This window comes from Perissodus microlepis, chromosome 6 (genome assembly GCF_051167445.1).
Source record: "Perissodus microlepis isolate ML-2025 ecotype Zambia chromosome 6, ASM5116744v1, whole genome shotgun sequence".
NCBI lineage: Eukaryota > Metazoa > Chordata > Actinopteri > Cichliformes > Cichlidae > Perissodus > Perissodus microlepis.
Genome location: NC_140466.1, coordinates 39,892,340 through 39,915,751, shown reverse-complemented (window position 1 = coordinate 39,915,751; position 23,412 = coordinate 39,892,340). Strand labels below are relative to the sequence as shown.

Sequence of the window (23,412 nt, the reverse complement as noted above, 5' to 3'; positions counted from 1 at the left end):
AAGAACAAAGAGCTAACAAGATATTACCATAACCATCAACCGAGCAGAGAGAACAGCAGTCAGGTACAGCCAAATCAGGGGTAGAAGAAAATAATGATAACAAAATATTAGCATAACCATCAGATGAGCGAATTGAGCAGCAGTCAGGAATCATAAATACCAACTCCAAAAAAGACACAGCAAACTTTGACACAGCTTCAGAGCTGAGTATATGTAGCAGACAAGAGGGAGCTACAGACTGCGGTCCCACGGCAGATAAACCAATATCAAAAATAACTGGGAAATGATCATTCCAGCTTCATTTATATCCTTAATACTTATATCCAGGCCATACGTAAAGAACAAGTCCAAAATATATCCTTTAACATGGGTTGGTCCATTTACCCACTGTTAAAAGAGTCAGTTAAAGCAAGAAAGTCTTTAGCAAGCAGGTCATTCTTACAACAGATGTGCATGTTAAAATCACCAATAATAAGAACAGAGTCATATTTATTAATAATAATAATAATAATAATAATAATAATAATAATAATAATACATTTTATTCATGAGTGCCTTTCAAGTCACCCAAGGACACTTTACAATAGGATAAAACACATAATAAAACAATGACAAAATAAGAAAAATAAAACAAAAGCACAAAATAAAATTAACAAACAGTGGATTCACAGTGAATATGCAGATTTGAACAGATGGGTTTTGAGTTGAGGTTTAAACTGGGGGAGAGAACCAATATTTCTTATTTCTGGGGGTAGAGAGTTCCACAGCCTGGGAGCAGAGCAGCTGAAAGCTCTGCTTCCCATGGTGGTGAGGCGGAAGGAAGGTACAGCAAGCTGGATAGAAGAAGAAGATCAAAGTGAAAGGGCAGAACAGGTAGTGCTTAACAGGTCAGAAAGGTAAGGAGGAGCGAGGTTATGAATGGCCTTGAAGGTGAGCAGAAGTAGTTTGAATATTATCTGGAATTTCACAGGGAGCCAGTGAAGTTCCTGAAGAACAGGGGCTGGTGCCGAAAAACAAGACCCTGATAACGACTGTGTTTAGTCTGTTCCTTCCCATTCCATGCAAGGCCACCTGGGTTGGCTGGAAGACTGTTTACTTAGCCTGGCAGGGCGAAGGACACTGTCTCAGCTGAACTATGGACACGCACACACATACACTTACACTGATAAGCACACACTCATCCCCCTCCCTTTCCAAACGCCTTCGATGCTTGTTTCCTGTGGGGGAACACGGCGGGTCTGTGTGCCGCGCTGGAATGGTAGCGCTGTGCAGGGCGGCTGCTGTGTTCGCTTCGTATTACTCCTCACCCCCCACCCAATCCTGTGGCTTGTCATGTCTTTCACAAAGTTGTGCTGTGGACATTTATGTGCTTTTTGTACAGAGGAGTTTTTTGTTTCCTGTTCTCATGCTGTCCTCCCATAGGAGCCCAGCATGAGTAGAGGTCTCTTTTTTCCCTCTTGTACTTTCCCATTGTTGTGTACATTTCAGTGTTTTTCTGTAACGCTACCGATCTCCGACTTGTATCCCCATGTGATGTCTGTGTTGTGTGTGTAAGGTCGGGGGGGGTCCCATTTCACTGCAGGGCAACCTGCATGTGGCAAATAAAGCTTTGATTGATTGATTGTGCTGGTAGGAGGGGTTCTGAACCAGTTGAAGCTTATGGAGGGATTTTTGGGGGAGACCATGCAAAAGAGAATTGCAGTAGTCAATACGGGAGGTAACAAGACTGTGGACAAGAATGAACGTAGAACAGAACCCAGGAAGTTGGCGAAGTCCGAGATAAAACACTTGTTATATTTGGGCGGTCAGTAGACCAACACACACAGAGTGGTCATCTCCAATAACTGAGCTTCAAAGCTAGCAAAGCTAGCAGGTGAGGAAAGTTGCCTAACATTATATAAGTTTTCAAAAACCGAGGCTAAACCACCTCCCCTACCAGAAAGCCTCGGTGAACTAAAAAAGACAGTCCAAAGGAAGAAGTTCAGAGGAAGGGATGAGCTCACTAGGGCGAATCCAGGTTTCTGTAAGGAATAAAACATCATGGCTGCTAGTAGAGAAGAAGTCATTTAAAACAAAGGTCTTATTTATCAGCGACCTGACATTAAGCAGTGCCATTCGTGGCCAGGGTAGTAAGTCACCTCTAGAAGCATGACATAGAGTACTTAGATTGCTTTGACAAACTCCCCGTCGGCGCAATGTTATCCAAATCCGAGCAGGAAAGTGTGTTGAAGAAAGGGCAGAGGAGGCTTGATGATCAACCGAATAAATCCAGCGATGAGTAAGCAACTTAGCGTCAGAGCAATCCAGGGAGGAAGGAGAAAACGATGGAGTGTCCAGGTTAGGATGTACATGGTCCGTAATTCTGGCTCTGAGAAAGGCTCTGAGAAAGGCGTGACGGCCACGTCTTCTTCCCCGCTTCCTGTAGCATTGTAGGTAGGAGAAGCTGAAGAACATATCCAGTTGTAGTAGATTAGCATTGCCCACAGTCCAGCAGGGGTCGGTCCGACACGAATGGAAGGAACGAAGATTCAAAAGTGTTTGCCTGTCATATGTTATCAGTGCACAACAACAAAAAACTCTTTCCTCACCCAGAATTGGTAATCCACACATTTCCAGCTAAAAAAAAACCACACTATCTGTAAAATTAAATCTGATTTTTTTGGCCTTTGAAAAGAGCAGCAATATGGATCTAGACTGTGATAGTATAACAGAGAAGGAGGAGCTCATTCTGTCTATCAGGGTTTCAGTGAATCACTCACAAATCACATTGGCAATTAACTATACTCTGAAGGATTTAACGGAAACGTGATGCTGTAAGAATGTTTGAAATGTTTGTCTGATCCACAAGTGTCAGACTTCTGTTGATAACATGAGTTATTCTTCAAAAGTAAGGGGATAAACTTTTCTATGGATTAGTGGTGTGTGTAAAAGCAGCTGCAGCACTATTGCATGTATAACGGGGGTTCTGTCTAGACTCTGAAATCAATAACATAATAGGTGGCTGATGGTAGCTGCCAAAAAGTTAATATTGTGTAATAGAGAGATAATGTTGCTACATCCATTCAAGACTGGTCAATGAAAATTCATATTAATATTCTCTCTGTGCATTCCTTTAATGCTATATAGTAATAAGTCTGAAAGAGGAATAAATCAATTTGCCAGAAGTGTCTCATATAAACATGACATTTTTGTGAATCCAACTGTCACGCATAGAATAACCTTTTACTATAATTTTATATTTTTCACTACCACTATCACTTTGTGGCCAAATGTGAAAGGCTAGACATACTCAATGCATAATAAACATAATAAAGTAAATGGCCGCTACAGAAAAAAATATGGATAATAACACTAATTTATGCTGCTGTATGATATTTGTGCATGGTGGGGTGGTGGTTAGCATGGTCCTGAGTTTCCATCATCTGACTGGGGGATTTCTGTGTGGAGTTTACATGTTTTCCACATGTTTGCGTGGGTTCTATCCAGGTAATTCAGCTTCCTCCCAGTATACAGTCACTGGGGTTATCAATGACTCTAAAGTGCTCATAGGTGTGAAAGGTTGTGTGTCTCTCTGTGTATCCGCCTCTCTTCCTATGTTGGTTGGGATAGGCTCCAGCCCCCTGTGACCCTGATAAGGATAAGTGGAATATAATGGATGGATGTGTAATATTTAGTTGTATCTAGAAGTGTTATTTAACACTGGGTACCTTTCGTTAACAGTTTTCTACCCATTGTTTGTTCTTTTTAAAATTGATTGAGCTTTGGTATACATCAAAAAAAGTTATAAAATATAATCTTAGCACAAAATGTAAAATTTGTGTTTGGTTGATTATTTCTTTGTTGTAACAATGCTTCTTGGCAATAAGTCTTGCCCTGTTGGAAGGTCTGTTTAGTTTGCCACATTTGTAAAGAAACAGCAGAGCTGAGTACGTGGGGTGCTCCCATGAAAAAGGTTGCAAATCTCCTCTGCCAAAGCTAAACAGCCTATTTTGCTATTGACTGTTATTTGGTGTCATTTATTGGATTGGCCAATTGAAGTCTGAAGAAACAAAACATATTAGCAATTTAACAATGTATACATTATACAGCCACAACAGCCTGGCACATCCTTCTCATGCTGCTCACCACTTTGATCACACACTGTTGTGGGATGACATTCCATTCTTAAACCAGCATTTGTCACATGTCAGCCAGTGTGGTTGTGTTGGTCACCCTAAGCAGAACAGCATGCACACGTTGATCCCACAAGTCTTGAGTGGAAATGGATCAGAACTGAGGGCAGACAATTCCATTTTTCAAATCTTTTGTCTGTATGATTGTAAAACCCTAACCAACATAAATAAATGATCACAATAAATCAGAGTTTGTGTCTGTGCAAGTTGCTGTGATCCTATGGTTTGGGACCACTTATGACAAAATTTGCAATGCCCTGGTAGACTGGAAAACTGCAGTGGTAATGTCTTGGAGATATTTGACTCCATTCAAGATATAATGACTCCATTCTGATCGATCTCCAGTTCTTTCTGTCAGTTCCTGAACCACCTGGCATATCTTCTCTCAATTTATCTTAATGTTGCACCTTCAGCATATTGTTTTACCTGTCATGTGCTGGCCGTGTGAAGCAGACAGGAGAGGACCCAAGCGCAGACTCAAACACAAAAGGTAAACTCAAAAGGCAGCTTTTATTGCTGAACATCAGAAACTACAACACTAAGTAAACTTGGAAGGTACATGTAACTAAACAGGCAGGTAGGCAAAACACAGCAGAGAATGAGGGTAAGACACAGAGTAAGACAGGGCTTAAATACACAGAGGGATAACGAGGGAATGAGACACAGGAGGAGAGCACAGCTGGGAGTAATCAAACATGATGAGACCAAGCGGAAGCAAAACTGAAAACATTAACATAGGACAAGAACTACCAAAGTAAAACAGAGAGACAGTTCACAAAGACGCAGACTAGACACTAAGACATGGAAACCTGACAGACCTCGGAACAGAGGATGAAGCACAGAGACGGGAGTAACAAACTGCAACATGAGACACGACTGACTGGGGAGCAAGACAATGAACATGACAAAACTAAACCTACACTAAACCTAAGAACTAGAAATCAAAAAACAAAGAAGAACTAGAGAGCCAGAAATACAAAACAGAAACCAAAACACAAAGCGGTCAAAAGCTATGATGAAATCAAAGATCAATAATAGTACAAACTCAAAACACTGGGATGGGTGACATAAACCAATTGTTAACCGATTGTTATCATGAGGACATAAAAAGATAAAAAAACATTTAGCTGGATGCTTCTAGGGAAGGTGCAGTTTGTGTGCCAGTGTGCACATTTTTGACTAAAAGTTGCTATTGTCCAGTAATTGTAGACTTCAGGGATCTCTTGCTGGAGGATTCTTAACACAAGTTGGAACCAATTATAAAACCAATTATTATCTCTTGTAAACGGTCAGGCTGAAATCCTCCCTTCTTCGATTAGAATTTGATACCCAGGCTAACCATCGCTGTGGCCTGATCTGGCCTACACCCTTGTCCTAAAACTTTCAGATTCAAAAACAGAAACTATATCTACATGTTTACATTTTTGTTTACTGTCCGAATGGCCCAGGGGAAGAACCTCTTTTTAATCATGGAGCTGTGGGACCTGATTAACCTGAAGTGCTGACTGGAGGGCAGTGGGTGAAACAGGTGGCGAGCAGGATGTGGCCCTGGTTTTCCAGAGACAGAAGTAGCTGGAGATGAACTTCAGTGTTGGTAGAAGGCAGCCAGTGATTTGGGGGCAGTGTTAATTACCCTCTGTGGAGCCAGACACCCAGACGGCAGGAGAGCACACTGTCCACTGAGGAGTGGTAGAATACCTGGACCAGAAGGAGCTACTGACCTTAGTTTTAAGTTGTACGGTAATTTATATTGGACAGTCAAATCAGAGTGATGATTAAGTCCAATTTTTATCATTTAAGGTGATTGCCAACACCTTTTTCTTTCTAGGCAGCACTTTGAAACAGTGATCAGTGATGTTTTTATTTTATTTCTCCTGGATTATTGTAACTCACTTCATGTGTGTCAGTTGTTACCCTTAAATCTGCTGCTCAAAATCAAGCTGCACAAATGAACTCGTAAAAAAGAGCATATAACCACTGGCTACCTTTATATTTTAGAGTTCATTTTAAAATTCTTATATTTGTTTTTAAATGTTTTCTCAATCTTGCCCCACCTTACCTCTCTGAGCTTCTTCACCCCTACACATCCTGTCGGTCTCTCAGGTCAGCTGCTCCTGGAAGTACAAAAGGAAGCTCAGAAGGGACAGGGCCTCCTCTATCATTGCCCCAAAATTATGGAATAACTTGCCCTTGTGTGTTAGAGGCCCCTTCACTGTCCACTTTAATAACACTTCTTAAAGTTTATTTTTACTCTTTGGCTTTCAGCCCCAGCAAGACTTAGTTTTCCTTTTAGTTATTTGATCTTTTTTAATTTATCTTTTATTTTACATCTTATGTACTTTTATTGTTTACCTGCAATGTACAGCACATTGTGTCCTTTGTGGTTGTTTTAAAGTGCTTTATAAAAAGCGATGGATAGATAGATACACTTGTATGACCCTGGTTTGTTACCTGTACACTGGTAGAAGAGTTCTCTGCATCTCAACATTGGGGACCCAGTTCTGACTGTTTGTCTGTGTAGGTTCTCAGTCATCCAGGTCATGTTAATCTAAGGAGCTTGGAAAGAAAAGTGCCTGGACTTATTTGAAGACGTTTTACCTCTCATTCGAGAAGCTTTTTCAGTTCTAAGACCAAATGGTGGAGAGTCCCAGGTATTTAAGCCCCAGAGGGGGTTCTCCCTAAAGAGGGTCACTGACCCACTTTTGATCATGTGCCTACACACACACACACACACACACACACACACACACACACACACACACACACACATATATATATATATATATATATATATAGATAGATAGATAGATAGATAGATAGATAGTGTTATGGAATGAATATATATTCTTAGTGCTTATTTTCTGTATTATATTGTTTTGTAGAGGCCAGAGTAGAAAAACGCCACTTTGAGTTATGATGTGTGTAGAAGTCACTGATAGGAAATACTGATAGGAAACTCTGCACGCTTTGTGCAGAGAACAGGAAGCCGTGCAGACAGAAAGTGAAACTAGGCAGAGTGCACTGCAGAGTTGTTTTGATCAAAACTATGTGTGACTGTGTGTGACGTATAGCAGAACTATATATACGCATCTGGCTTGTAATGTTTTAGACTTGTTGATGCTTGCTAACGTCTGCAGCTCTCCTTTTCCGGAAATGTAGAATAAAGATGATTTTGTGAGCTTTGACAACACTGAGTCGGAGTCTTTTTCTGTCGGTAAAAGAATTTACTGGGATCTGCTGGAGCTACTCACCTAGCTTGGGAGTCACCCCACCTAGTGCTCCGAAGAGAAGAGAATCAATGTTGCAAATGTGGTTTTGGGATTTCCAAAGACGAGGGGTCACATGGCTGAAAACTCTAAGCCGATGGTGGTCAAATGAGCAGGTGGTATAATGAGAATAATGGTGGAGAAGAATCAAAGAGTATGGGATGACTGACAATGTTCAGTAGATAACAAGAGTATAGAAAGAACTAAAAGTAAGATGCACAATCTTACACATTTATGCAATATTTTAAAATAAGCAAATGAAGAGTCTGAAACACAGGAGTAAGATGTTCTGAAAGATATTTTAGTTTTGACACGGTCAACTGTATGGAAGCTGTGAAGAAATTTCTCTGGTAGGCCAGAAAAGATCGAATTACAATAATCAATACAAGATGTAATCAGAGCACATACAAGAATAGGAGTACTTTGAGCTGCAAAGGATGGGCATAGCCAAATAATGTTACTTAGATCATGTGTTATTGATATTTGTTTCATAATCTGAGTTGCTATCAAAAACAACTAAATTTAACATATGAGGAAAGAGAGGTTTGTCAATACTCTCTATTTATTGACAATTCCAAAAGCAAATGTATTGAATTCATCCAAAACAGTTTTGGTTCCTACCAGAAGAACCTCTGTTTTGTGTTTGAATTAACTACTACTATTGAATTGAGAAAATTAGCAGACAACCATGATTTTAGTCTTTCTTCCCCTGGTACCTGTCATGGTCCTGGGTCTGTAACTGGGCATTTGTGTTTGACTTCTGATTCTGGTTTATTTAATATTCTGAGGTGAAGATCCCAGTTTTGGTTATTATAGTTGTGATCCGTCTTTTTGTATCCCCAGGTCTTAGTTTCATATCTAGCCTTTGGTTCTCTGTCACCAAAGGCCTGTGAGTTCCTTGTCACAATCTCTCTCATCCTCTGGCTGTTTGTCCCGTCAGAATAGTTTGTCTCAGTTTAGGTTTCTTGTGTCTGAGTTTTGACTTCAGTCCTGCATTTTGGCTCAATCCTGCCTGCCTCTTACAGCGGTACATGATAGTACCTGATAGCTGACACCAGAGGTATAGTTTGATTAGAATTATGCATGATTCACTATTAGCAATTAAAAAACAGTTATACAGAAACAGTTTTAACACTATCACTTCTCTGATAAAAAATCTGGATGTTAAGTTCTTTTATTCCAGTTCTGAGTAAAGATGAGCTGAAGGATCTCAGTCTCTGTGACGAAGAGGCTATCTCAAGCCTCGGCATTTGTAGGCTCCATTCGCAGCAGAAGAGGTGTCTGAGAGATTTTCCATGTCACGGGTGTCTTTTTACTTACATTTCGATATGCCAAAATTAAAGGGGACTGGACCACAAACCTTTAAACCAGTGGTTCCCAAAGTGTGTGTGTGTGTGTGTTTGTGTGTGTGTGTGTGTGAATTTAAAAAAAAGAATGCTTGGACACTGCTAGCATAATGGACAGGTTTTTGACGGGGCTCCCACACAAACGCAAAGCAGAAGATGAGGCATCCCCAAATATGCTTCCAAACCAACTTCCTTCCAAGCCAAAGACTAGAAAATGTGATGAAACATATCTTCCCTTTGGCTTCACCTGCACAAGGTCTCTGCGAGAGAATTTGTTTGCCCTGCGTCAGGAGCATGCGCTGGGCTGTCCAAATCAAGGACAAACAGTATCCCACAGCTGTTTTAAACCCATTTGCACAGAGGCATTTTTTGAAAAATGTATTGATAGCAATGTTGAATATTATTACACAGTAAAAAAAAACAAAAACAAAAACAAAAAAACAAAAAACAACTACATGTAAAATAATTACACCATGAAGATTATTTGTTTTTCTGTTATTTAAAAGAGGTAGTAGTTTATTTTATGTATTTGTCAACCTGTAATTTATTGCAGTTTATTTGTTTCATTATTTACAAAAGGTTTGAGGTGTGAAATAAACTTGATGCTTTGATTCAAATGGAGTTTGAAGTCAAATATGGGTGTGTGTGGTTGGAGGATGTGTTTGTGCTGGACCACCGTTACTGTGGCTTGTGAATGGTGCCAAAAGAATGCTGCTGCTACTCTGGCTTTTTTGGGGACCTTTTGGCAAAGTCTAATCTGGCCTTACTATTTTTAGCCTGATGAAAGAAGTAGAAATATATGATCATCTACCACAGTAGATGTATACAGATTTTTATGGGGGGGGGCTTGCATTTTTTTAACAATAAGCATAAGCACAAGCTTTTTTGTGTGTGTTTGGAATAATAATCAACATTTTTAAGTTGCATAATTTGTTTTTAATTATTTTTAAACATTAATTTGTTCATAATTGTCTAAAAAGGTTTTTTGTTTGGGTTCATGTATGGCATTTAAACAGCTTTCCATTGTACATCAAGGTTTGATCTGTCAGCTCTCAAACATTGGAGTAATTCAACTTGTATTTGGAATCACAATAAATAGCACGAGTATGGCATTTGTCTTGTTTGTGAGATTGCACAAATAGAAAACAAATGAAAAAATACAATGACTTAAGCACAGCTATTCCAGTGAGCACAGGAAAGAGATTTTACTGTCCAGATGAGGAATGCCTCACTAATATGACAGACCTATTACCAGTAACGATCCACCAGACAAATGATGCAGCAGCCGATTCAATTTAACATCTACATTAGCCGTGTGATGTGATTTAGGGGATGCATGCACGCTTATTTTCCAGCCGGCACACACACACACACACACACACACACACACTCACACACACACAAATACAGTCACCATCAACACAAATGCATGCTAAAGTCTGCATGCTCAGTAACACATAAATTTTGTAAGGTTTTTTTCAGTCCTCTTCTAAATACAGACACAAATACACATCTTTGGCCACACACACACACACACACATACACACTGTCAGGCTGTTATGAATTCCACAGAGCGGAGTGCAGAGCAGGAGAGAGATAATGATAATAAATGGAGAGAGCCTGAATATTATTTGACTACTGTGCCAATATTAGCTCCTCATCTAGCCAGTGTACCTCACATTAAACAAGCCTAACACTTAATGTCATGGTGCGGCTGTGCAGTAGGCAGGAAGAGGATCCAGAGGACACCAGAGACAAAAGCGAATTCAAACAGGCAGCTTTATTGCTCAACTCTTATAAAAGCACAAGGAAACAAAGGCCAGGGGTAGATAATAAAAAAACTGAGATGCTTCAAGGAAAAACATGCTACTGGGAGGGATGCAGCGATGAGGGGCAACGTGACAAAGGAAAAACGAAGACTTGAACAATAAATATATCAGGCAATGAGGGGAGATTTATCACCAACCTAGACACAAAACAGAGAACCAAAGCAATACTAACAGAGACTAGGAACAAAGCCACTTCTTGAAACCCAAAAGACACTTAAAAATGCTAAACTCTGGGTCCACAATTCAAGAATCCTGACACTGACATGTGTCCAAGATTAACTGTTTTTTCCCACTTTCACAAAAAATATGACTTTTTGGTTTTGGTTCACTTTACTGTTCCACTCACCATTTAGTTGGAAGAGGTAACAGGGAACTAATGATGACATTAATTCAATTATAAAAAAATGTAACAAGTGCAAACTGTGAAAACTACACATACAACTATCTGTACAGTCCAAATTGAACTGATATGAAATGACAAAATATACTCAAATAATAGTTCCCTGTGTGGCACCATTTTTAAGACAGATTTATTATTAAAGCCTGTTTTGGATTATAACTTGTTTCACATGGATCCAATCCCAGTTGTCACTGGAGGAGAGTCAGGCTACTCACGTATCACTTGATGTCTGATTATGAAAATTATTTACTCCCACATTCACACCAACAGTTAATTTAGAATTACCAATTAGACACCAACTTCCTGTAATGATCTTCCTGTAGATATGTCTTAACTACTCTGTCACAGTATAGTAGTGAACGAGTTGTTAACCATGAACAGCGAATGCACCATTTCGTCTTTGTTTTTTAATTATGGTGAAAAATAACAGAAAAGTGTTTGCAGAATAATATAAACTAATCATAAAGTTAACTTCCTTACGAGTTATGCTTATAAAGTGTCATCATTTTCTTTCATTACCAATTGTTACCTGTTAGACTTTTTTTTTTAACTGTGGCCTTGAAAAACAGTGTCGATTAAAGAGATTCTTGTTGCAATTCCCACCAGGGTCTCCTGAAAACCTGAAAACATAATTCCTCAGGACACAGCTGTCCACAGGAATTAAGAGGCATAAGTTAATGTTGTCTAACATTAATCACTGCCATTTCTGGCATGACAGCAGTCAGCAAGAAGTCATTTATATATGGGCCAGGTGTAGGTCTTAAGTTATTCGTTCTCCCACTTGCTAGTGTTAAGTTATAGTCTAACTCCTTAACGAAAGCTACATTTGGGCTACAGCTGCTGTACCATCTGGCACTGTGAATTATGGAAGGGAACATCTAGTGTACACTGGATTGTGCTATACAGCAAAATCCTGTAACGTGTATTACATTAAGAGGCTAATCTGCTGATACCTCTGTCACTCAGGACTCTATTATCATACTATCCATGCATAGGCACGCACGCACACACACACACACACACGCACACACACACACACACACACACACACAAATATATACAGTATGCCTGTATGTGTATAGACAAAGTGATTATAACTTGTTGTTGTTGTTGCATGTTGGTCCAACACACATCTCCCACGCCTTTTACACACTTTTAGACATTTTAATTAACTAAAGAAAACAAAAAATTCTTTAAATAAAAGGAACACAAATATATAAAAGCCACAGTGTGGAAGTTAAGGCCACGTTTGGTGTATATATTCTGCTCTCTTCTAACACATCAAATGAGAACACATGTTATGTATGTATGTTTTTGCTTGGGTTTCTCATCAGCCCAGGCCTGACTTGGTCCTCCATCAACCCATGCCGTCAGTTTGACTCTACTATTCTTAGTGGGTCCATCTGCCACTATAGTCCCCCTGGACACCATGCGTTCAGACACAGTTCCCATCTGACAAACTGCTCTTACTTCCCCATACAGACAGGATGTATTAAATTGGTCATGGTAGGATTCTACTGCATTGTGTTTAATTAACACCGGTTGTCACTGTATAGGGGCTGGTGGGAGATGTAAATATCCTGAGGTTTCGCTTTGGCTCAGCACGGTGACGTTAGATGACAAAATACAGTATGAAAAATGTCTGTGATCTGTCAGAAATCCACAGAAAGGCAGCACGAAAGAAATCCACACTGTGGGTCAACCTTGAGAAACAAATTTGGCTTTTGAAAAAAGACTTTCCTCTTCCCTGAACATGAATTAACCAACTGAAACCTTACTTGTTTGACAAATTGCTGGTTTACTGATGTTTCTGAGTTGCATTTATTAAAATCTGTTTCAGTAAAAGAGATTTTGGTCCTTACTATCATAAAACAATAAATGAAAAGAACATTACATATAGAATATTTGTAATGTGGACACCTGTCAAAAGGATGCCTGTAAGAACCATCAGACGAGCAAAAACAGTTGCATCAAGTTATGGTCATCCTTAATCCTGCTGCTGCAACATTTGAAGCTAAATTCTAAATTTGACAGTTTCTAGTTCTATATAGTTTATTTAGTTGAGTTGCAGATTTTTCTCTCCACCAAAATGAGTTTCCATAATTGCATTTTTTATAATAATGATAATAATAATCATAATAAAAATAATAAGCGAATACAACTGCTAGATTTTGTTTTACACAATACAGGAGTGTGTTTTTGCTTTTTCCTTAGGTCCATCATTGTCTACAGGTTTCATGGGAAGTATCAGAAGCAATAGAGGAGAGCAGGTGGAAGAGAGGGAAGGCCAAAGCTGTGCATAGTGGCCTTCCCTGACCTGGACTGCTTTGTGAAAGGCAGAGGCTAACAAAAAAGACAGAATACAGTAAGAAAAGAGAAGGGATGGCAGACAGTAAGAGAAAAGAAGGAAAAGGGGAGGTGTGAAGAAGGAAAAAGCTAAAAGAGAAAAAACAAAAACGGCAGCGAACAAGGGAAAGAGACTTGACAAAGACAGTCCCTGGGGTTGTCTTCCTTCTTCTGTGTGCAATTATATGTGCATGTGTGTGTGTCTGTATGTGTGTGCATGTTTGTGTAATGAGCATAGTGGGCTCCTGAAGCACTCATGCTGAGTTGCAAAACCAAAAGAGACAATAGAATGGCTGCAAAGAGGGGAGAGGGAAGTCGTTATGGACCCAATAATACATATATATGCAGGCAAGTCACACACAAAACTCCAGTGAATCAGTGAGCCAAAACTGTCACAGTGAGAGGTTCCACTGGGTGCCAAGTTGTGTCCCTGTCGATTAGAAAAATGCTGGTGGCATTTGAAACAAACACACACACACACACACACACACACACACACACACACACTTTGAAAAAAAGAGTAGAACAGGCCTTGCAGTACAAGAGTGTATCTTCTTGTCACATCTGGCTTGTGGAACTGAACAACGAATGAACTGAGTACAACATTATGACACAGTTTAAAAGCTACAGAACAAACAAACTTGCAAAGACAATACAAACACCATCACGTTTGACAGTACACAGTTAGTCCATCTCAAATCAACTCTTAGGCCATCTGGTTTTTATTAAAATTTTACAGTAGGAAGTTTGATGAGAAATCTCACCTTCATATGTCAAATACCTTTGAGGTTATATTTTCTGGAAAATTGGTCTGTCGACCCACTTTGAAGCCATCAAAACTTGATGAATAACACAAAAACTATTAAATATATTTTTAAAAATGCCTGAAATATCCAATGCCCTTTCTTACCATGAACATGAATCGTGGACTATTGGTAACCTACCTGCATCCTTTCACTCTCCTCTGTGATTTTGCTGCTATTCCAGTTACTTCCATGTTGTAATTTATACCTAATTTAACCTAAGTTAACCTTGGAATATTTAGTACCAAATAATGTTTTTGCATAGACGGCTTCCTATCATAGCACCAGGCAGTGAATTCTTGAGAGAAACCAATTTTTTCACAAAAGTTGGTAGGAACAGTTTAGATGCCCAGGTGTTTGATTTTATACACCTGTGGCCATGGAAGTGATTGGAACACCTGAATTAAGTGATTAGAATGGATGAGGGAATAACCTTGGCAATATAGTGTAATTTTACATTCAGAGATATAAAAAAAACTAGTATAAATCAATTTATAAAACTCATAATAACTTATTTTGGAACAATCTTTACATGTTTAGAGAGCAATTGTTCTCTCCCTGATCTCCTCAGCATCTCTCTGCAGCCTCATGTCCTCAAATCATTTATATTTGCATTTTTAATAAGAATGCTATTTAAGCATTTACTTTATTGTTATCAAAATCATTATTATTCAATAATACTATAATTTTCAACTATATATTTAAGCTTTTAACAGACATTTATGCAATATAATGAAGGAATGCAGGATAAACACAAAGAATGTTAAATGCTTAAATTCAAAGAGAATTTGGATAATTTTCTTCAATCTTTTAACACAGGTTCTCTCCTCTGAAATGCAACTTTAAAAAAAAAAACCCTATATACTAATAGGTAAGTATACACTAATATATATAATATATATTAGTGCTGTCAAACAATTAAAATGTTTAATCAGATTCATCACAGGGGTACTGTGGATTTTGATTAATCACAATTAAATATCATTCATTTTTTATTCTATATTAATCACCTTTCATTTTGCATGAGCAAACAGACTCGAGAAAAAAGGGGAAAATATACGCACTTAACATGTTTATTAAGCATCTTGAACATTCATGTTAACAAAAAACTCTGTAAACATTTATCCACTCTCTCTCTGTCACTCTTGGGGAGGTACTTCAAGTCCTTGAAACGAGGAACCAAATCTATGTAAAGCGCGTGTTCTCAACGATATTAATAGGTCTGCAGTTTGTTGCAATCCACTTGGCAATTGTGTCAGTCAATATGTCTGAGGTAGACTTACTGAGTCCCCGATGCTCCGTGAGTGGTTTGTCGCAAGCTGGGTGATGCATTAGCCAAAGTCCTAGCAGCATGCCCGACTAACGTATGCTTCGCGTCAATGTAATATTTTAAGCTTCGAAGTGCTTCGGTGAAAAGAAAATTCCTTCTTACACAATGTGCATAATACTTTATGTCGGTTGACTGTTCCATCTTGTTATTTTTTCAGTACTCAAATTTCCCATCGAGAGGGCAAGTGTGTGTTTATCATTTTCCAAATTCAATTCAATTCAATTTTATTTATACAGCGCCAAATCACAACAATAGTCGCCTCAAGGTGCTTTATATTGTAAGGTAGACCCTACAATAATAGATACAGAGAAAAAACCAACAGTCAAATTACCCCCTATGAGCAAGCACTTTGCCGACAGTGGGAAGGAAAAACTCCCTTTTAACAGAAAGAAACCTCCGGCAGAACCAGGCTCAGGGAGGGGTGGGGCCATCTGCTGCGACCGGTTGGGGTGAGAGAAGGAAGACAGGATAAAAGACATGCTGTGGAAGAGAGACAGAGGTTAATAACAGATATGATTCAATGCAGAGAGGTCTGTTAACACATAGTGAGTGAGAAAGGTGACTGGAAAGGAAAAACTCATGCATTGAGTTTTTCCTTTCCAGTCACCTTTCTTTCATGGGAATCCCCCGGCAGCCTACGTCTATTGCAGCATAACTAAGGGAGGATTCAGGGTCACCTGGTCCAGCCCTAACTATATGCTTTAGCAAAAAGGAAAGTTTTAAGCCTAATCTTAAAAGTAGAGATAGTGTCTGTCTCCCGAATCCAAACTGATAGCTGGTTCCACAGAAGAGGGGCCTGAAAACTGAAGGCTCTGCCTCCCATTCTACTTTTAAATACTCTAGGAACAACAAGTAGGCCTGCAGTGCGAGAGCGAAGTGCTCTAATAGGATGATATGGTACTACAAGGTCATTAAGATAAGATGGGGCCTGATTATTTAAGACCTTGTATGTGAGGAGCAGGATTTTGAATTCAATTCTGGATTTAACAGGGAGCCAATGAAGGGAAGCCAATACAGGAGAAATCTGCTCTCTCTTTCTAGTCCCTGTCAGGACTCTTGCTGCAGCATTTTGGATTAACTGAAGGCTTTTCAGCGAGTTTTTTGGACATCCTGATAACAATGAATTACAGTCGTCCAGCCTAGAAGTAATAAATGCATGAACTAGTTTTTCAGCGTCACTCTAAGACAGGATATTTCTAATTTTAGAGATGTTTCGCACATGGAGGAAAGCAGTCTTACATATTTGTTTAATATGTGCATTGAAGGACATGTCCTGGTCAAAAATGACTCCAAGGTTCCTCACAGCGTTACTGGAGGCCAAGGTAATGCCATCCAGAGTAAGAATCTGGTTAGATACCATATTTCTAAGATTTTCAGGGCCGAGTACAATAACCTCAGTTTGATCTGAATTAAGAAGCAGAAAGTTAGCTGCCATCCAGATCTTTATGTCTTTAAGACATTCCTGCAGTTTAACTCATTGGTGTGTGTTATCTGGCTTCATGGACAGATAGAGCTGGGTGTCATCTGCATAGCAGTGAAAATGTATGCTATATAGTGTAAACAGAATTGGTCCTAGCACTGAACCCTGTGGAACTCCATAATTAACCTCAGTGTGTGAAGAGGACTCTCCATTTACATGTACATGTTGATCATATTTAAGATCGAAGAATTAATTAATGGCAGGACTTCTTTGAGCAGTTTTGTAGGAATGGGGTCTAAAAGACACGTTGATGGTTTGGAGGAAGTAATTATTGAAGTTAACTCAGAAAGATCAATTGGAGAAAAAGAGTAACTTAACATCAATGGTACTAAGAGTAGCTGTAGATAATATTACATCTGTGGGATGATTATTGGTAATTTTTTCTCTAATGATAAAAATTTTATTTGTGAAGAAGTTCATGAAGTCATTACTAGTTAACGTTAAAGGGATGAGTGGCTCAAAAGAGCTCTGACAGTTTCTATGCCATATGTTAAAACAAGGTCTAGAGTGTGATTAAAGTGGTGGGTGGGTTCTTTTACATTTTGAGAGAAGTCTAATAACAGATTAAATGCCATGTTGAGGCTGTCATTTTTAGCATCTACATGGATGTTAAAATCATCCATAATAATTATTTTATCTGAGCTGAGCACTAAATCAGATAAAAAAGCCTGAGAAATCAGACAGAAACTCTGTGTAAGGCCCACGTGGACGATAGATGATAACAAGTAAGACTGGTTTCTGAGTTTTACAGCTGGGGGGGACAAGGCTAAGCATCAGGCTTTCAAATTAATTAAAAGTCTGTCTTGGTCTTTCGTTAATTAATAGGCTGGTGTGAAAAATTGCTGCCACACCGCCCCCTCGGCCTGTGCTTCGAGATTTCTGGTAGTTAGAATGACTCGGGGGTGTTGATTCATTTAAACTAACATAATCATCCTGCTGCAACCAGGTTTCTGTAAGGCAGAGTAAATCGATTTGTTGATCAATTATTAAGTCATGTACTAACAGAGACTTATCCACAAGACTTGGAGACTGGTGGATTATATTTAATAATCCACATTTCACTGTTTTACTCTTTGGTTCAGATGTGGATACTGTATTGTTCTTTCTTTGTAATTGTTTATGTTTAAGTTGTTTATTGCTGGTTTTTAGTTTGTTTTTTGTCTTTTTGGAAGCTGACACAGTCTCTATGAAGATGGGTTTTTTGGGGGGTAGCAGAAGGAGAGAAGCTGCAGAGAGACGTGTAAGACTGCAACTCTGCTTCCTGGTCCCACCTCTGGATAGCCATATTTTGGGGGGTTTAATAAATTTGTCCATATTTCTAGAAATGAGAGCTGCTCCATCCAAAGTGGGATGGATGCCGTCTCTCCTAACAAGATCAGGTTTCCTCCAGAAGGTTTGCCAATTATCTATGAAGCCCACATCGTTTCTGGGACACCACTCAGAAAGCCAGCAATTTAAGGAGAACATGCGGCTAAACATGTCACTCCTGGTCTGATTGGGGAGGGGACCAGAGAAAACTACAGAGTCCGACATTGTTTTGGCAAAGTTGCACACCGATTCAATATTGATTTTAGTGACCTCCGATTGGCGTAACCGGGTGTCATTACTGCCGACGTGAATTATGATTTTACTGAATTTACGTTTACCTTTAGCCAGCAGTTTTAAATTTCCTTCAATGTTGCCTGCCCTGGCCCCTGGAAGACAATTTACTATGGTTGCCGGTGTCTCTAGCTTCACATGTCTGGGAACAGAATCACCAATTACCAGAGTTTGACCCCCGGCGGGTGTGTCGCCGAGTGGTGAAAAACGGTTAGACACATGAACAGGTTGGTGGTGTACCTGGGGCTTCTGTTTAGGACTATGCTTCCTCCTCACCGTCACCCAGCCACCCTCTTTCCCCAGCTGCTTGGGGTCTGCCGGGGAACAGCTAGCGGGGCCTACGCTATCTTCGGCTGCACCAGCTACAGGGGCCTGGCTAGCTACGGGTGAATGAAGGGTGCGAAGCCGAGTCTCCAATTCAGTAATCCTGGCCTCCAGAGCTGCAAATATGCTACATTTGTTACAGATATCATTACTGCTAAAGGAGGCAGAGGAGTAACTAAACATCTGACACAATGAGCAAGAAAGTGCAGGAGGGACAGGTGAAGTAGCCATGGTGCTAACGAGTCGGCTACGAGCTAAGCTAAGCTAGCGAAACAGTACAGAGACAGTGAGTGAATACTTTGGCTATAAATTAGGTAGTGAGTACACAGAAAGTGTGCTTCGGATGAAGCACGTGAAGATTATACTATGAAAAAATAATGTATTTAAAAGTTTTTCATTAAATAGCTAAGCAGATAAGCTACTGAGAAGCACCACTGTCTTTCAGCAGGAACAGGAAGTGATACTCTACCACAGAGCGAGCGAACACCAACATCACTCCCTTTATGTTCACTCGTCTTCTGTTTGGCTAGCTAGATGCTGAAGTATGGCAACCGCAGCTTAGGACCCCTGCTAGTGTTCCAGTGTTGTGTTAACCCCTGACTTTGGAATATGTCATTTCGTTTTATGCAGCATCCTCTGGTGATTAATAAACAAACAGGATTCTCATTCGTGTTTCTGTTTGGGCTCAAATCGGTTTGATGTTTGGAGGCTTGCTGTGACGAAGTAATAACTCCCCCAAAATGCATTGAAGCAATAGTAATGAGCCTGTTTTGAAAATATAAGGAGTAGGAGGATACCTGTTTAAAAATGTAGGGAGTAAAGTAAAAGTAAAAGTAATAGTAGTAAAAATGTAATCAAACTATAAGTCTAATTAATATGATGACTGCACAGACTCTCAGTGACAGGCCTGTTTTTAGAATCATTTCATAGATTATAGTAAATGAACTGATTCTTATATAGCGCTTTTCTACTTTCAATAAGTATTTGATTAAGAATAAATATGATTTACTATTAGCAAAAGCACATATAGATAAACTATTTTTAACATCTTCGGGGGGACTTCGATCTCTCTTTCAATCCCACCTTTCTTGAAAAGGTAAAAACCGGCATGTTATTATAACATCACTCATTTTTCTAGCCTTAAAAATGAACAAATCCTTGGGTCTTAGTTTTCCGGGCCACCAGTTAGTTACCAAGTGCACGGATTTAGAGGGAAGCTGGTAATAACGGGGCCACCCTGTCAAGCACACCTTCAGAGACTGGAGCCTGGCTTCATCTAAGCTCTGTATTGCCTTCTGGGTAATAATCAGAGATTAGTACTTTTTAAACAAAGAGTTGGTTCCTGTCTTGGCTGGAGGCTGATGTCGGTAGGGGACACCCTCTGAAGGCTGGCAATGAAGGAGGCAGTAGGACACCTCTATTAGCATGGGTAGGGGCCGAAGATGGTGAAGAAGTCCCCCAGCTGGCATATCTTGAGGCTGGCATGGGTGGCAGAAGAGTGTCAGGGGGCTGGACTGAAGAATGGTAGGACCACTTAAGGTTCCGGGTCCACTGGCTTAAGAAGCGCATACAACTCAGGACTTGGGCTCTGACTCAGATGGAAAGGGTTTTAAGGTTTTATGGATAAATTCAGGTTCCATTGGAAGTTCTGCAGGTTCAGGGTTCCTGGCTTTTATTGAGATGGCTTCACCACATCAAGCTGGGGCTGTGGCTGCACAGGACACCTGTGCGACCCATATTCAGAATACTCAGGTTACAAAGGATCCAAAAGAGCACTCAAAAACAAGTTTACTGTACTTATAGCAGAGGCAGACTTAGGTTTGATCTCTGGCCGGGGCCTGGACTGATAACAGGAGGAGCCCTCCTTCATCCTGGAACAGGGAGCAGTGGGAGCTGTGGAAGTAGGCCTCTCATCCTCAGTCTATAGCCCCATCAACAATAAGGCAGGTGAGGAGAAGGCTGGGGAGGTGGCACAGCTGGGCTTCCAACAGGCTGGACAGCAGCACTGATGTAGGAATTTTCTCAGGTGAGGTTAAGCCTAAGAACTGGGAGACTTCTTCATCTAAAAAAATGAAGTCTTTGGACTAATTACTAGTGATGTGTTGGTCACGAACGAAACTGCTCTTAGAGCCGACTCTTTGAAGTGAACGACACAAACTGGCTCCTTATTCGGAGCCGTGGGTTTTTTTTCTCTTTCTCTCAACCTCTCTCTCTCACTTTTTTTCGCTTCACTCCGCATGCGAGCCTTGTGCTTGCGCTGGGCAGAGGGGCGGTAGTTACACTGCAGTAGCACAGGAACAGAGCAGGAGGGAAAGAGAGAGAAAGAGAGCCAGGGACAACAACATCATATTAGAAAAGTATAGTAATCATCCACAACTATTTTCAGTTGCGGATGATAAAGGATTCAGAAAGTTTATTCATGCAGGCCCAGATGACAGAGAATGTGCATCTTCTTTTTGTTTTGCATATTTTTATTTATATTTAATTGTGTTGTGGTTTGCAGTGTTTTGTGTTGTTTCACTTATAAATATTTTTAAAAGGAAAAAGCTGAAAATTTAAATAGTTAAAAGTTGAAATGTAAATAGTTTGTTTTTGTATTATATGATTTATTTATTACATTTTATGTGGACTGAATAAATAAAAGCACATTTACGGTGGCCCCTAGAGACAAAACACGTGCAAACTCCCAAGGACAGACAAACTCCAAAACACGTAAAAATTCAGAAGCACATAAAAACTCAGAAGCATGTACAAACTCCGAAGCATGTGAAACCTCCAAACATGTACAAACTCCAAAACACAAAACAGAGCACAAAGTGCTGTGCTTTTGTTACCCTAGTAAATGGTCAGTGAACTGCTTCTTATATAGCGCTTCTCTACTCTCACGGACTACTCAAAGCACTGTATTCAACAACCACACCCATTCTCGCAAGCACTGACTCTGTGTGCTTTTCTAAAAACATTCGTGGCTACACAAGCCAGGGAGTACCAATGACAGGATTTGGTGTGTGGTAGTAACAGGTAAATTAACTTTTTTTTAAATTATTTGAATATATATGAGTACTTCGGTATAAATACACAAACAATAAACATGCTTTCAATTGTGTAATTTAAGTGATCTAGGTAGCTTTGTTTTGGAAGTTCAGTTTACACTAGCAATGCGTTTTGGAGTTCGTATATGCTTCTGAGTTTGTACGTGCTTTGGAGTTTTTACATGCTTTTTGGAGGTTGTACCTTTTTGTACTTGCTTTGTCTCTAGGGGCCAGCGTATATATTTATATATAAACATATATAAATAAAACCACGTTTGTTTGGTTTTTTACATTAGTAATTCCTTTTGTGCATAATTTTACATTGTTGTTGATAATAAATTAATTAAAGCAACAAAACAACCTGAATAGCCGATTGGGAGCCAGAACAGCCGGCTCTTTTTAGTGAGTCAAGCCGAAAAAGCCGGTTCTCTAGAACGAGCTGGAATTCCCATCACTACTAATTACTATATCTCCACTGCCATGAGACTCTTGCCATTGGTCTGCTCATTACCAATCATTCAGAGCAACACTATTGTGACTTTTTCCTTATTCAGACATATAAATGGCTCCAGTCAGGGCTGTGTTGATGTCATAATTCATGCTAGCTTGTGCGTGTGTTCCACAACACAACCTTCATCCTATTTTTTTACTGACTTAAAAATTAGTTTTAATAAGCTGTGCTCCATATCTATTTATTTGTATTCATGTATAATTTTTCCAGCTTAAAAAGACAAAAACTTATCCATTTAGAGGCTGAAGCAATTAGTTGTGACAACAGTTCAAGCCCACATGACACTTCCCTGAGGAGACTCAGGAGGTTGTGCAAATACTACTAAGATTTAAGAGTCACACTAACTAAAACTAGATCATTTCTGTCTATGTAAATAAACAAATAGCTTTTTCAAGAATATTTCACATTTTGCAACTCCTTTCAGCTTTTCATGTTTGTTTTTTCTAACACATTACAGTGCAAACACTGGTGCGATGCATAATGGATGCAAAAATCATATTTGTAATTACATATCCTTGTCTGATCAAATTGTGTAATTCCATAACATCTCCACAACAAAATGCTTTTACTGAGAAACCGATTCCTCATTTGTTGAATTGTTGCTTTGTGGGTTACTGTGATTGACCAAACTATTCCAGCTCAGCCTCTTTGCACTTTGCTGCATCTACATGAATCAAACACAGCCTGTGTCATTATTACTCTCCCCAAGCATAATGAACTTTTAACCTTCAAAGCATATTAATATTTATCAAGAAAAACAAGTTCCATAAAATCCTTACATTAATATTTATCTTCAAACTAGCTAAAAGCAGTGTTTTCTTCTCTACATTGAAATGACTACGTTTTTATTGCCTCTGCTGCTGTGCTCTTAGATTAAATTTCTGTGCAGTTCAACATGTAATATTCACGCTTCAAAGGCCAGCCAACAAGAAGGCTCATGCTGTGTTTGAAATGTGGAAATGCTTTTCATTAAA

The 23,412-nt window shown here is 39.5% G+C and overlaps 1 protein-coding gene across 1 annotated transcript in view; it reads right to left on the bottom strand.

Moving 5' to 3' along the window:
- The window catches only part of LOC146386248 (uncharacterized), a 37,934-nt gene extending 18,672 nt beyond the window's left edge, over positions 1-19,262 (bottom strand). The window contains exon 1 of the mRNA XM_084930105.1: positions 18,152-19,262. Coding sequence (XP_084786231.1) covers positions 18,152-19,126 — 975 coding nt within the window. The 5' untranslated portion in view covers positions 19,127-19,262. The remainder of the gene's footprint in view (positions 1-18,151) is intronic.
- Positions 19,263-23,412: the final 4,150 nt, after the last annotated feature.